The sequence below is a fragment of the Panthera pardus genome, unplaced genomic scaffold (assembly GCF_024362965.1).
Source record: "Panthera pardus isolate Hobbes unplaced genomic scaffold, ASM2436296v1 HiC_scaffold_24, whole genome shotgun sequence".
NCBI lineage: Eukaryota > Metazoa > Chordata > Mammalia > Carnivora > Felidae > Panthera > Panthera pardus.
Genome location: NW_026526810.1, coordinates 4588639 through 4603552, shown reverse-complemented (window position 1 = coordinate 4603552; position 14914 = coordinate 4588639). Strand labels below are relative to the sequence as shown.

At 40.0% G+C, this 14914-nt stretch overlaps 1 protein-coding gene across 6 annotated transcripts in view; it reads right to left on the bottom strand.

Moving 5' to 3' along the window:
* Window positions 1-14914, bottom strand: part of CHD2 (chromodomain helicase DNA binding protein 2) — a 122718-nt gene that overhangs the window by 64605 nt on the left and 43199 nt on the right. For 5 of the 6 annotated variants that reach the window (XR_002083010.2, XM_019460161.2, XM_019460163.2 and 2 more), the window contains 6 exons: window positions 14788-14832; window positions 14440-14618; window positions 12108-12232; window positions 8990-9206; window positions 6683-6772; window positions 5640-5830 (listed from right to left, as the gene is read on the bottom strand). Coding sequence is in view for 5 of the 6 variants with exons in the window: in XM_019460161.2 (XP_019315706.1) it covers window positions 5640-5830; window positions 6683-6772; window positions 8990-9206; window positions 12108-12232; window positions 14440-14618; window positions 14788-14832 (847 nt within the window). In the remaining variant the exon portion in view is untranslated. Of the gene's footprint in view, window positions 1-5639; window positions 5831-6682; window positions 6773-8989; window positions 9207-12103; window positions 12233-14439; window positions 14619-14787; window positions 14833-14914 lie in introns of those variants that run through there. The other variant, XM_019460165.2, reaches the window with a different exon arrangement.

Here is a 14914-nt window from a genome sequence, read left to right as displayed (position 1 = left end):
TAAGTGTCTGACTTCGGCTCAGGTCATGATCTCATAGGTCCGTGAGTTCAAACCCTGTGTTGGGCTCTGTGCTGACAGCTGAGAGCCTAGAGCCTGCTTCAGATTCTGTGCCTCCCTCTCTCTCTGCCCCTCCCCTGTTCGTGCTCTGTCTATCTCTCTGAAAAACTAAATAAACATTTAAAAAAAAAAAAAAAGTTATCTGACCAAATTTAATTTCGCTCTGTACAATAATTTTTCTTCGGTGGATCATTTCTTTGACAGGACCAAGTGGTTCTGTAGCACCATCTGGAATCGAAGGAACTACAGCTAAGGATGAGGAAAATACTGGATTTTAGTCCTCTGCATACCAAGCTCAGGCAGAAACAAAGGTAAATCTTAATTCCTTAACTAATGGAGTTGCATGAATCTTTGTGGAAAAACAATCTTTTAAAAAATGTTTGAGGAGCACCTGGGTGGCTCAGTCAGTTGACCGTCCTGACTTCAGTTCAGGTCATGATCTCATGGTTTATGAGTTCGAGTCCCGCATCAGGCTTGCTGTTGTCAGCACAGAGCTTGCTTCAGATCCTCTGTCCACCCCCTCTGCCTGTCCCTCCCCCATCCCACGCTTGCACTCTCTCTCTCCCTCTCAAAAATAAACACGTAAAAAAAATAAAAAATAAAAATATGCTTGAAAACAATGTTTTACAAAATTTTTTTCATGTTTATTCATTATTTTTGAGAGAGAGAGAGACAGACAGACAGACAAAGCACGAGCAGGGAAGGGGCAGAGAGAGGAAGAGACAGAATTTGAAGCAGGCCCCAGGCTCTGTCAACACAGAACCCAACACGGGGCTCAAACTCAGAGACCGTGAGATCATGACCTGAGCCGAAGTCAGATGCTTACCCAACGGAGCCACCCAGGCACCCCGAAAACAATGCTTTAAAAACAAAGCTTTCGAAGAGAAAAAGTTCTCTTACACACACACAAAACTACATCTCTAACTCCAATCCATCATTCCAAAAGTAATTCAACTGGCCACAAAAGAACACTTTGGATGAACTATCAGAATAATCATGTCTACTAGGAACGCCACAGTTGCTAAATAGCAAAAAAGTAATTATGACCAATTAGGAACCAAAATCCCTACCATCCACTCCAGTAGTCAAGTACAAAAGGGCAAATCTAGCTAACCATTCATTGGTGGAAACTATGCACCACATTCTTTTTTCAGGGGACAAGCACAGATGTTGCATGGTGCCTCAAGACTCCTACTATGTAGAATAGTCTCATCTCATCTCATCTCATCTCAGTGGTGCTATGTAGGATGTACTTCTTCTCTTAGAATTTGAAGACCAAAGGATATTTATTGACCTTAGTCATAGAAGACCTGAAACTGACCTCAGTCCATCCAACTTATTGAATGATAAGGGACACATTTTCATCATCTAAGTCAGCATTCTGAAGCAAATACTTCCAGTGTATCAAAAAGACCCAATATGAAAACTATAAAGTAATACACAGGAAAACACTCTATTTCAGAAAACAAAGGTTAATAATAAATAATTGACAATTTGACTATTTCTAAACTTTTCTACGTTATGTTTTACGGCACTTGTACCTTTGAAAAGCATGCTTTATAAAAACTCGGCCTTATGCTAATATGTGATGAACAGGGTCTCATTACAGAAGGTACAACAGACTGTTCAAGACGAGAAGAGGGCAACTGCCTCCATCCTCAGGCTACTATCGACTCACAGAGCTCTGTGGAAGGGACAGAGGACCCAGGTGAGAAGAAACAGGACAGGCAAGAGGACAACAAGGAGATGGGATAGGCAGGGTGCAGTGTGACAGGAAAAGAACCTCTAACATAGTGTTTCTCGACTGGTGGTGATGCCCAATGTCCCCCAATCCCTGGGGGACACTGGGAATGTCTGGAGACATTTTTGGTTGTTACCACTGAGAAAGAGGGCAGCTACTGGGGTAGTGGCGAGGGATGCTGCTCAATAACCTATAATGCAAAGGACAGCTCCCAGCAAAAAAGAATTATCCAGCCCAGAATGTTAATAGTGCTGAGACTCAGAAACTCTGCTCTGAGAGAAGGCAGAGAAAGGAGGGGTGCCGAGGGAGCTCCACTCCCAGAAGCACACCGTAGTGAGGGTGCCTGAAAAAAAGAGAAATAGTTTCAGCCTAATCTGCTAACGCAGTAGTCAGGGCAGCATGGTTAGAGTGGTCAAGCTTCTCTACTCATCTTCTGAAGAGTCTTAAACTATCCTTGAAAAACAAAAGTCAAAAAAAGACAGCCACCAACAAATGAAAATAGAGAATTTGTTGCTAGTAGTCCTGCCTCACAAGAAATACTAAAGAAGTCCTGTAAGCTAAAAAGTGATTTTAACCCAGTGACAAAGTCCACAGGGAGAAATAAATATAACTGGAAATGATAATATAAATGTGTCAATATGAAAGACTATATGTTTTTCTCTTATTACTTTAAAAGACAAACCTGGATAAAGCAATACTTTTATCACTGTCTTCTTGGGTTTACAACACAAGGAAGGAAATAAAAACGAAGCCATCCTGGAGAACAGTTGTTATATTTTACCAGAATTAAACTAATATTAATCTAAAGAAGACTGGGATGAGATGCATACTAAAAACCCTAACAACCAGTAAGAAAATAACTTTTTAAAAAAACCAGTTAACAGAAGAGTTAAAGTGGCACACTATAAAATACTTGTTGAGACAAAAAAGGCAGTAAAGGAGAAATAGAAAAGAGTAAGACATATTAGGGAGAAAAGTAAAATCGTAGACATAAATCCAACCATATCAATAATTACATTAAATGTGAATGAATTAAATTCTTCAAAAGGCAGAGACTCAATTAAAAAGGGAAGATCCAACTACATGTTGTCTACAAGAGACACATTTTTAAACTCATAAACAGCAATTGAAGTAAAAGGACAGAAACAGCATAACATGCAAACAGTTACCAAAAGACAGCTAAAGAGCTGTCACATCACACAAAATAGACTTAAGGAACAGGAAATATTACTAGAGATAAAGAGGGACATTTCATGATAAAAAGATCAACACATCAGGAACAAAGAACAATTAAAAGCATGCACAAACCTAACACCTGAACCCCTCAACATACACAAAGGAAAAAGTAACAGAACTGAAAGTAGCAGATCACTCAACAACTACAGTTAAATATTAAAATATTTCACTGTCAATAACAAAACTAGCCATGATGTCAGGAAAGGTATGTAAGACTTGAATAAGACTATTTATTAACTAAGTTGACTTAATGGACATTTACAGAACTCCACCTTATGAAAGCAGAGTATTATTCAAGTACACAAAGAACATTCTCCAAAACAGAAAACATACTAAACCATATAAAAAAGTTTTTTTTTAAGATTTATTCATTTTTTACAGAGACAGAGCATGAGTGGGGGAGGGGTAGAGAGAGAGAGGCAGACACAGTATCCAAAGCAGGCTCCAGGCTCCGAGCTGCCAACACAGAGCCCTACACGAGCTCGAACCCACGCACTGTGAGATCATGACCTGAGCCGAAGTCAGACGCTCAACCAACTGAGCCACCCAGGCACCCCAACATGCTAAACCATATATAAATAACAGTGAATTCATTTAAAACATGTTCTCTAAAACAAAATTCAATTACAAGTCATCTGGGAAAACCTAAATATTTCAAATTAACCAACACACTTTAAAAAACAAACAAACAAAAACCATGCAACAAAGAAAAAAACACAAAAGAAATTAGAAAATAGGTGAAACTGAATAAAAACTTGGGCAAGAGATTTAAGCAGACATTTCACCAAAGATCCACAAAGGGCTAATGAACACATGAAAAGATGTTCAACATTTTTAGTCATTAAAGAAACGCAAGTAAAATCCACACTGAGATACCACTACGCTCCCACCAGAATGACTAGACTGATGACATACCAAGTATTGGTGTTGGTATACAGAACTGGTAGGAATGGCAGATGGAAAGTAAATACCTACTTTCCAAACAACCCAGCAATTTCACTAAGTATCCAACCAAGATAAATAAAAACAAATAAATAAAATAATAAATAAATAAAAACAAATGTCCACACATAGACACAATAGCCCAAAACTGAAGCAACTCAAATGTCCATCAACTGGTGATACATGTAATGGAGTATTACTCCACTTTAAGAGAATAAATAAATCTCTATGACACAGGTACATCTCAAAAATATTATGCCAAATGAAACAAGCCAAAAACAAAAGATTACTTATTAGGATTCCATTTATATGACATTTCTAAAAAAGTTAAATCTAGAGATGAAAGCTGATTAGTGACTGCCTCAGACTAGACACAAAAGCAGATTTAACTACAGGCAAGAGGGAACTTTCTGGGTGAAGAAACTATTCTAGAACTAGATTATGGTGATGGTTGCACCAATACACAAAGTTACTAAAAAAAACGAATTGTATACTTACAATCATGTATTTTATGATATGTAAATTACATCTCAACAGTGTTTACAAAAAAGTTAACAACACATGGGGGAAGAGACCACTCATGTTTTTCATTATGCTATCCAAAATGCCTTGCTTAGTTTATGGCACATAGCAGGCACTCAAATATTTTGAGTTATAAAAAAAAAATTGTGGAGCATTTCCCTGTCAATCTGACAACTCCTGACTAGTTACTGCATGCCAGATACTACTCCAGCCAATGTGGACCATTGAGGAATAAAGTAAACATGATCCTTGGTACTTCTGAATGCATAAATTTAATGACATGAGATGAATGAGGAAGAAAGGAAAGCAGTGAGGTACCACATAGAAAAAAAAAAAACTGGGTAGGGTGATAAGCATGTCTGACAGGCTTTTGTAGGTTAGGTGGTCTGAGAAGAATCTGAAAGGAGGTGGTCATAAAGGCTCAGGCAAAAATGTTCCTGGCCATGTGAAGATGAGGAGAAAGACCATCCCAGATAAAGAGTGGCAGTGGCTTGGCAGGTTAAAGGTACGGAAAGCTGGCAGAACAGCTGGCCATTCTGGGATGGGATGGGAGGAATCAAGAGTACCATCGAGGTGCCACACTGGGCGGGGTCTCCCAAGGTAGGGCAACAAATTTAGGTTTCATTTCAAGCATCACTGAATACTGCTGGATAACTAAGTTTTATGAAATGTGTATACCACCTCCCCCATAAAAATCTTTTCAATAAAGACCTCTATGATTCTTTAGTAAATTACAGATCTGAGTAATAGCTAATGCTGATTGCTTCTGTTATCACAGGTTTGGGTTTAAAATATTAACACCTGTCAGACTGAGTACCTTGTATACTTCATTTCAATTCTTGATTACCTTATAACAACAGTGAGAAGGTCTAACATTTCCTGTTTACCAATTATTTCCCCAAAGCATTAACAGATTCAAATGTCTTGTAGATAACAGGCCTTCCTCCTTGACATGCTGAATTCTGTGCCTCCTAACATTTATTATGGAACGTTTTACTAATTTTATTCCTGCAGCAGTTTAATGTTTTGCTGTTCCCAAATCATGCCATCTGTTTTCCCTAAGGTCTATTTTTAAAAAGTTAAAAAGCATTGGCATTTCAGACATTCTAGCATCTTTCGAAACACATAGGAAGGAGCTTACTTCTCCGGCATAATAAAGTGCAGCAAGGACCAGAGCTCTTTGAGGGAATTCTGCAGAGGGGTCCCCGTAATCAGGAGCCTATGGTGGGACTTGAAATCAATCAGAGTTTTATACAATAAAGAGTCATCATTCTTCAACCGATGGGCTTCATCCACTCCCAGAAAGGCCCAGTTAATACTGCCCAGCACAGTCTAAAGTAAAAACAAAACAGAACGAGCCACCAGGTCAGAAGGAAACCCAAAGTACTTTCAAGTGTTAATTATCTCTGTACAAATGCCATCACAAAGGTAATACACAGAAACATTTGTTCTTCACGGACTTAAAATTGTATTAGGACTCTTCTGTTTAGTCTGTGTTTTGCCAGACTAGTGTCTACTCGAAAGAGCACACCACCATCCAAAAGGTTTTGGGGGAGAGGGGGAATCTCTTATGCCACGTACTGCTGCATGCCCCACGGCAAGAACACAGAAATTGGTATGCTGGGCAAAAATGATACAGAAACAAAAACTGTGATTTTGCAGTCTCTCCTTAATTAAGATTCTCCTCTGCCTATTCTCCACCCCAACTCTGAAGCACAGAAACAACAAAAGCCACCAAATTGAACTTATTTACACTTATCTCCAGTGGGACCACCTGCCACATACATTTCTTAGTAATTGTAGAAAAGAGAGGATATGAAGAACTTCATTTTTACGTCCTCCTCACAGAGACCATTCACATCATCTGTTGTGGAGAAATTCCTTTACGATGATACGATGGGAAATGCCTGGGATGGCACTCAAGCCCAGGTTCCAATGGCTGACTAGAATCTCAAGTAAGTTACTGGCTTCAATACCCTTTCATCCTATTATTTAATTCAATTGGACTAAGCGATCTAAAGGCCCATTCAACTGTAAGGTTCTGATTTTTATTTATAAGCTCAGTATTCTTTGTGGATTTTTGTTTGTTTACTTGTCTGTTTTTAACTAAATAAAGAAAAGCAACATGGCAAGCGGGAAGCACAGAGCCCACCATTGGGACAAGTCACACTACAAATTACACACCTTATCTTTTAAGAGAATCTCATATGTTGTTATAAGTGCATTGAACTTCAGCCTTTTAGTCTGAGAATGAATCCATTCATATTCCCGTATCTAGAAGAGAAATCAGTAATTAAGATACAATTTCAACTTTTACCTTTCTTATCACCAGCAGTCTTGTGACAGATGCATAGAAACATGCCAAATAAAAAAACTGATTAGAATTTAATGAATATTTTATACATTCTAAATTGACTGAAGCAACCAAACTATAGAGCAGTAAAAGAATTAAAAGATCACTGAGCAGCAGAAACTTTACTGCCAGAACTCAAATAACCTATCACTTCCCCCTGCCCCCATCCCAATACATCTGACAAAACTGACAAAAAAATGCATTCCATTCCATCTGCAGTTAAACCCTGGTGACTTGAACTGATCTAGCAACCTCCCAGAATGTGAATTTTCTTAAGGAATATTTTATTATTCTTTGCTCTTTGGTAGTGCGATACTTTTATTAACAAACAGAACAATTCCCAACCTCTGGCTTGGTCAGAAATTTCATTAATCTAGAACAGAAAGATGTGGCCTCCAAGAAAAAGGAAAAGGAAGGTTACAGAATGAAAATGTAAAATGCATGAAAATAATGTTAATGTAAAGGAACACAAAAACTAACACATTCATACTTCAGTGTGACCGGACACGCAGCAGGCACAATGGCCCATCATACTGCAGTGTGACCGGGAGTCTGGCAGGCACATGGCCCATCATACTACAGTGTGATCGGCCGCCCAGCAGGCACGATGGCCCATAACAAGGCTCCTGTAGTTTGGCTGTCAAGTTGGGGACCGGGAAACAGGACAAGGAGTACGTGCAGGTAATCACCACCAAGTGGGAAGAGCAAAGAAAAGGAGTATGAGAGTCCACATAGAAAATTTCCCTGACTCGGGGCGCCTGAGTGGCTCAGTCAGTTGAGCATCCGATTCTGGCTCAGGTCATGATCTCACAGTTCGTGAGTTCGAGCCCTGCATTGGGCTCTGTGCTGACAGCTTGAAGCCCGGAGCCTGCTTCAGGTCCTGTGTCTCCCTCTCTCTCTGACCCTTCCCCCACTCGCACTCGGGTCTCTCTCTCTCTCAAAAATAAATAAACTTCAAAAAAATTTAAGAAAAGAAAAGAAAATTTCCCTGACTCCACAATTTTCAGAGTTCACTTTGTCTTCACCTTTGAATGCAGTGCTTGAAGCCATTTTGCATCATCTAGGAAGTGTTTTCTTTTGTAATGGTTAACAAATAGATTAGCAAAGCTAAGAACGGCTTAGAAACTCAAAATTAGAGCAGGGAAATCTGCAAATCTACCAGGTTTAGGTTAGACGACTTGAATGAAAATATTTAATAAAAGTAAGTTTCAATCGGTATAATATATAACATATCTCTCAAAAGTTTGAGAATTCCTGATGGCTTTCTCTTGGGATAAGCAATCTACCAGAAACAGTTTTCTCTAACACACAGTAATGAAAGAGCAAAGGTCTGGGACCAGACACATCTCTGTCCCAACCCCAGCTCTGCCACTTTGTAGCTGGCCTGTGGACAAGTGTTAAACTCTGAGTCCTTTTCTTCCTCGGTCGGTTAGAAAGAATACCATCCACTATCATGAGGACTATCATGAGGACTATCATGAGGATTACAGGTCATATACCTGTAAAAGGCACCCAGCACAGACAAGCCCTCACACACAACAGGTGCTTTTAAAAAAATTACTCATAATCAAGAAAAGAACCGCTAAACAGAGATCAACTCAAGCCTCTCTGTTCTAAGTTCCCTATGCTCAAGTTAAGGTTGAAAACAGACAAATAATTCTCATTTCTATAGCCCCAGCAAAGTCCATTGTCCTTTCTCATTATTCCTACCTTACTAAGTTATGCAACCTCACCATTTTAAAAGGCTGGGAAACAAACTCTAAGAACTTGATCATTTTTAGTAGTATCTCTCTGTTCAAACAGCAAAAATAATATTAACATTCCACAGGGTATTAACTCCATCTTATAATCCATTATAAATAAAATAGTCTTAGAAATATGAGACAAAGAGAAGAAAAACTAAATACTGCAATCCAACTAAAACAAATTCCCATTCACATACTGCTATTGCTTTCCTTTAATATAGTAAGCATATTTTAAAGAATATGTGAGTTGCATTTTTGTGATACATAAATCTCCCAACAGTGGGGGCACATTACAGTGTCGGAATCATAATGTTACTAATATAATGGTTTTAGGTCAATTTCCAAAATACATTTATAACACAGATTCTATCCCAATTCTTTTTGTTTACACACCGTATTTCTGCTCATCAGGTCACCTATGTAAACCACTACGTTAATCTCTGGTGCCCAGATTTCAAACTCCCTCTGCCATGAGGTGAGGGTGGATAAAGGGACGACTATAAGAAAGGGGCCATACAGCTGGTGTTGGTGGAACAGGTAGGAGAGGAATGATATGGTCTGGATGGTCTTTCCTAGGCCCATTTCATCAGCAAGGATTACACTGTTACTTCTGCAGGAAGAGAAAAATAAAAACAAAACAAAACAAAACCATTAGTACGTGTACACACACACACACATACACACACACACACACACACAAACCAGCATGTGCACAAACAGCAAGGACACCAATGACTCCCAATTCACCAAGCAAGGCACTGGTTACCAGCCTCAACTGTATTTCCTTTGTAGTAGAAACTACAAAATAGCAGAACAAGTGATCTAAGTACAGTCAAGCTTTGGAAATACTTTAAGAGCTTACTCAGACTACATTCTTCACCTTGCATTTTGTTCTTTTACATCTACCCCTTGTAACACAGAAGGCAGGTTTTGTTTTATGGGGGTATCCAAGAACATGACCTTGGGTTCCACCTTTACAGAAAGCAGGGGGGCAAACTGGCTATCCCAACTGCTGGTGAACCCTACAGCCTGATGGCCACGTGCCTTTGCTCAGATCACCCACCTACTCCACTGCATGCCGCTGGGTTGTTTAATGCTACATACACTCCTCCCCAGGCCTATGTGCTGCAGATCTGGAGCTTGGTTTGTTGTTTTTTTTTTAATTTTTTTTTTTTTAACGTTTATTTATTTTTGAGACAGAGACAGACAGAGCATGAACGGGGGAGGCGCAGAGAGAGAGGGAGACACAGAATCGGAAGCAGGCTCCAGGCTCTGAGCCATCAGCCCAGAGCCTGACGCGGGGCTTGAACTCACGGACCGTGAGATCGTGACCTGAGCTGAAGTCGGACGCTTAACCAACTGAGCCACCCAGGCGCCCCAGAAGCTTGTTTTAAATACAGCACAGTCTACAGCAGAGACAGGCTGCAAATCAGATTTCTGAATCCACCCTACACCTACCAAATCAGAACACCTGGGAAAGGGCTCAAAGAGCTGTACTTTTAACAGACACTTCTGGATATTCTGATGCAGGTGTATTCCTTGGACCACACTTTGAGAAACACTGCTCTAGGAGACAGTCTGGATATTTTAACAGGATATTAACAGGAGAGGATTGTTCAGCTAGAAGAAAAACACTTGAAGAAATGGCCAGAGTAGGAAAGTATGTTCAGGAAATAGAAAATAGCCCTTTTGGCAGGGAATTAGAAATATATACATGGCAAAAGGCTGCAAACATTAAGAGTTTCTAGAAAAATCAGGCGATTAAAGGTTTATACATGTATAACAAATGTTTAATCAATAACCCAGAAAGAACTAAAAATAATGGACAAATTACAAAGAACTGAACGGATTAGAAATACAAGACATTTAATTTACCAAGAAGAGACTGAATTTTTAAAAATACATTCCGTGTTCCACAGAATGGCTAGTTTTATGGGAAAAGAAAAGGACAAAGGCAAATATACTGGGGCAGGGGAGAAGGAAGAGGCCATACCTCTGTATAAATCTGAATCTAAATCTAAATCTCTAAATCTCTATAATTTATGCACTATTCAGATATGTTATGTTCCTTTGTGTAATTTCCCTCCTATTTCTCTCACCTTTCCACGCTAGTAGGGAGGAAACAGGATTTTCTCCAACATTTCCTCTCCCTAACAAACTGCCATTGTTCATACGCTGAAAGAGATTTGAATGGATTTCCCTGTTTTTCTAAAACTAGGCCAAAACAGCATATTACTTAATGTAAGGTTCCTGTGACTAGGGCCTAACAACTGTTTGGGTCCTCTTCAGCACACAGTGTGACAGTGATGTTCGTGACATGACTGCACATGACATCTTTGTGGCTAAGACCCTTCAAGTACAAAATGAGAGGGCTGGATCACACAACCTCTTGAGGTTCCACCTAGCTTTAGAACGATCTTCTAGGAAGATGAGATCTCCCTGTTCTCTGAAACAAAACCAGTTTTTACGCAATTTAGAATAGTCCTATCAGACTTACATCCTTAGTCACACAAACTGAAGCTCACCAAGGGCTCTAATGTTCATAACTGAATGCTAGATGCTGTATTAGATTTTACAGGACAAAGAATATAGGTAGTTTCATTGGGAAGCAGGCATTCTAAATGTACCTCTAACCAGAAACCACTTTTTGGCATTGAGAAAACCAGTTCACATGGTTTTATTTCCAGGCTGCAGTTCAATTCGGAAACAAGAATTTTTGCCTTACTGTAAAACACTGAAGCACTTAAGAATTGCATGTGGGGGAAGGAGTTTGTAGGTAAGCATTAAAGATCCTTCCCACACTGTATGCCCTGGGAGGACAGGGAAACTAGGTCTGTCGTGGTTCACTGTTAAAACTGTCCAGGCCTAGATGGGGCTTGACACATAGTAATCAGAGACTACTTAGATTTGCAATTGATCTGATGGACAACATCCATGAGTACTGCCTCCAAGCACCTTTAAACTTCAAATGCTTTCATTGTCACACCTTTCCTTTTCAAAATTAAGGTGGTTTTGTTACAAAAAGTAAGGACAATTTTATAGGTTCAACCATCAGAGACCTTCCTCTACATGGGATAGTATGTACAGCAACCTTAGGAGGGAGGGGGGGTGTTTCACACTATTCTTCAGCACTACCACAAGAAATGAAGGGAAAGGTTTCCCTGGCCTAGAAGGAAAATGAATGGAAAACAGACATCTTCTTTCTTCCCGAGAAAAATGACTTCCACATCACAGATGTGGGCAAATTAACTTGCTACTTATATTCACACTCATAAACAACATGTTATGACATAGGTTTCTGGCTAGGACAAATTATCCCCAAATAACTAATTAACAAAGTATTCTTTACTTCAGATTAAAATGGTATTACACATACATATGAACTCCTACCAAAGCCTTCTCTCAATCACATATTTTTGTTTCTATAATACACAACAGAAATAATTATTTGCACTTAAAAATAAAGAAGCCAAAAACGGTACAGAGAATTTCAAACCTATTTTCTACCTACTTGCACCAGGAATGAGCAAGCCAGTTGAGACCTTCTAGCTGATAATCACGAAGCTCCAGATTCTCCCCTCCTAAATATGCTGGCTGTTTCTTTAAAGCCACAAATCGTGGTCTCTGCTTCAAGGCCTGAAAGACAAAAAAATTCACAAAGCCCATGTCTGAAAAAGACTTTCTTCCTATTCCCATGTTAAAATGCTACCTATGATTTATGTGCTCTGAACTAAAGCACAGAAGTTTACATTTCACATCTGAATCACCAACCTCACCTACCCCACCGCACCCACACCTCCTTTCATTGAAGTCTGTACTCCCGAAGCCAGATGTATCCTGAAATAGTCTTTGGTTAACGTGCTCCTGTCCTGAAGTCAGTCTGTGAACATCCTTACACAGCACTAATTTTACATCATCTCTATCATATGGCAGGGAGTGCTCCATTTTCATCTTTATAATCTCATTTAAACGGTACAAAACAAGACCACTGGGAAAGTCTGTATATGCCAAACACAGCAGAAGGTCACCATGAGAACATCTAAAAATTCCAAAATGCCAACCCCCTGACCTTGAACCCCCCAAGTGTGTGAGTTTGGTTTTCTAAAGGAAAGGATGTGAAGAACATCAGTCTAGTAAGGTCATGTCTCTATGCTTTGCACGGTACAAAATGTGGATTCTGTGACTAAATCCATTTGGGAAACAATGTAATACAAGTTACATAAATTTCATTACTGTGACTTTTCAAAGTCTAAAACGCTTGTCCCTATTGTGAATTTACAGAAAAACTTCATTTAGGAATGCTTCCCAAAGTCCTTTGGCCACAAAGTCTTTTCATAGCGAGCATTTCTCTGAAGATTAGGGCTCTATGGCATCAGCACCCTATTACATGATGTACCGCCCTAACAGTGTATTTGGTTAAGGTGATTACCGACCATCTCACCTCTCCTCTGTGAGCACCCAGCAGTGAACAGAACCTGACTCCTCACACCCAGCCACCGAGCCCCACGTCCACTTCTGCCACGGCTCCCCCAGAGCTTCCTCCCCTCCAATCCTTGCATCCCACAGTGACTTCCCTTGTCCGCACACTGTGGTTCCCTCACGGACTTCCAGGGCATGTTTCTGGCTGGACCTTCTGGCTTTCCTAACTACACACTGCCATTACACGAAGTTTTCCGAATACAACACTGTTTCCATCATGCTGCTCTCTCTCAGGGAGGTAGGCGTGTCCATACCCACCAGATAAAGCCAGCATTACCCTCCAAGGTATTCAAGACATGCACACTCGGACCTAAGTGCACTTGCCAATAACACCTTCCTCTCTTCCAGCCCCAAGACCATCTTTCTCCTGATGCCTTTCAGGGGAGGGCAATAACCTGGGCCCCCTTCCATCTGTCTATCCAGCACCAACCCATTCTTCAAGAACCAGGGCAATTCAAGTAGTGCAATCTCTTTAACCCTTTAAACCTCCTCATGGACTACTGGAGCTCAGTGACTCCTGCCTCTGTATTTCTCTGACCACAGTTCGTTTTTACACTCACTGCCCCCTCAAATACACACTGAATTCCACAGATGGAGGTCTGGTGCCATGAACTGGACGTCAACTCCTCAGAGACAGAGCCCATGTCTTACACAGACTTCTTCTGCCAAGGACCCAAGCACACCATTTTACATGTGGAATGAATTCCAAAAAAGGGAAAGGATTTATGCAAACAATCAAGCAAATAAAAAGCCTATATGTTTAGTTTCTAACTTAGAATTCAGAGCTTCTCCCCTTTCCCATCACATTTCTTTATTTTATTTAAGTTTATTTATTTTGAGAGAGAGAGAGAGAGAATGTATGAGCTGGGGTGATTGAGGGGCAGAGACAGGGAGAGAGAGAAAATCCCAAATAGGCTCCGTGCTATCAGCGCAGAGCCTGACACAGGGCTTGGACTCACAAACCATGAGATCATGACCTGAGCTAAAATCAGATGCTCAACCAACTGAACCACCAGTTGCTCAACCATCAGTCACTCAACCGACTGAACCACCCAGGCGCCCCACCATACAATGTCACGTCTCTTTAAAGTGCTTAAATTCTTTCAAATATCCTGCACAATATCTCTAATTAGACATATCCAGTTCCGTGAATTTTAAGATTAAAGAGGTCAGCGAAGCCATTATACAATTCATCTTCTTCTGTTTTAATATTTTCCTTTGATGTCAAGGTTAATTCATCTTTCACGTCAAAATGGAAATTATCATTTACTTTTGTACATTTTCTCTTCCCAATATCTATGTGATCAACCCTTCCCACCAACACATCTTTCCCCCGAAAAACCAAAAGCCAGCCATCACCACACCTTGCATTCTCTCGTTGGGATGGTTTTTGAGTTGTTCCGACTATGGAAGCTGTCAATACAGCTCTGGAACTTCTTTCCAATCAAGGCTTCATCTTCCCAGCTGCACTCTGAATAGGGCAGTCCCATCCATTTGCATAGATATTCAGGTTCATTTGAAGGTGCCGGCTTCCGACTGTGAGCTGTTTGGTATACAAAAATTAGTAGATTAGCAACTGTCAATCAAAGAAGGGGAGTGTCACTGTTTTACACATGACCATTGAAACACCAAGTGGCAAAACTAAATACACTGCAAAACCTGAACTGCTCTTAGATGCTCACTAACATTTGTTAACCAAATCTTTTGCTTACCTGGAAAATCTGATTGACCCAATGTAGATTTGCTTGTCTTCACGGCTACACAAATGGAAAATACGACAGAAAAGTTATCACTATAATCAAGGAAAGAATGACATTTTAGGTCCTATGAATAAGAATA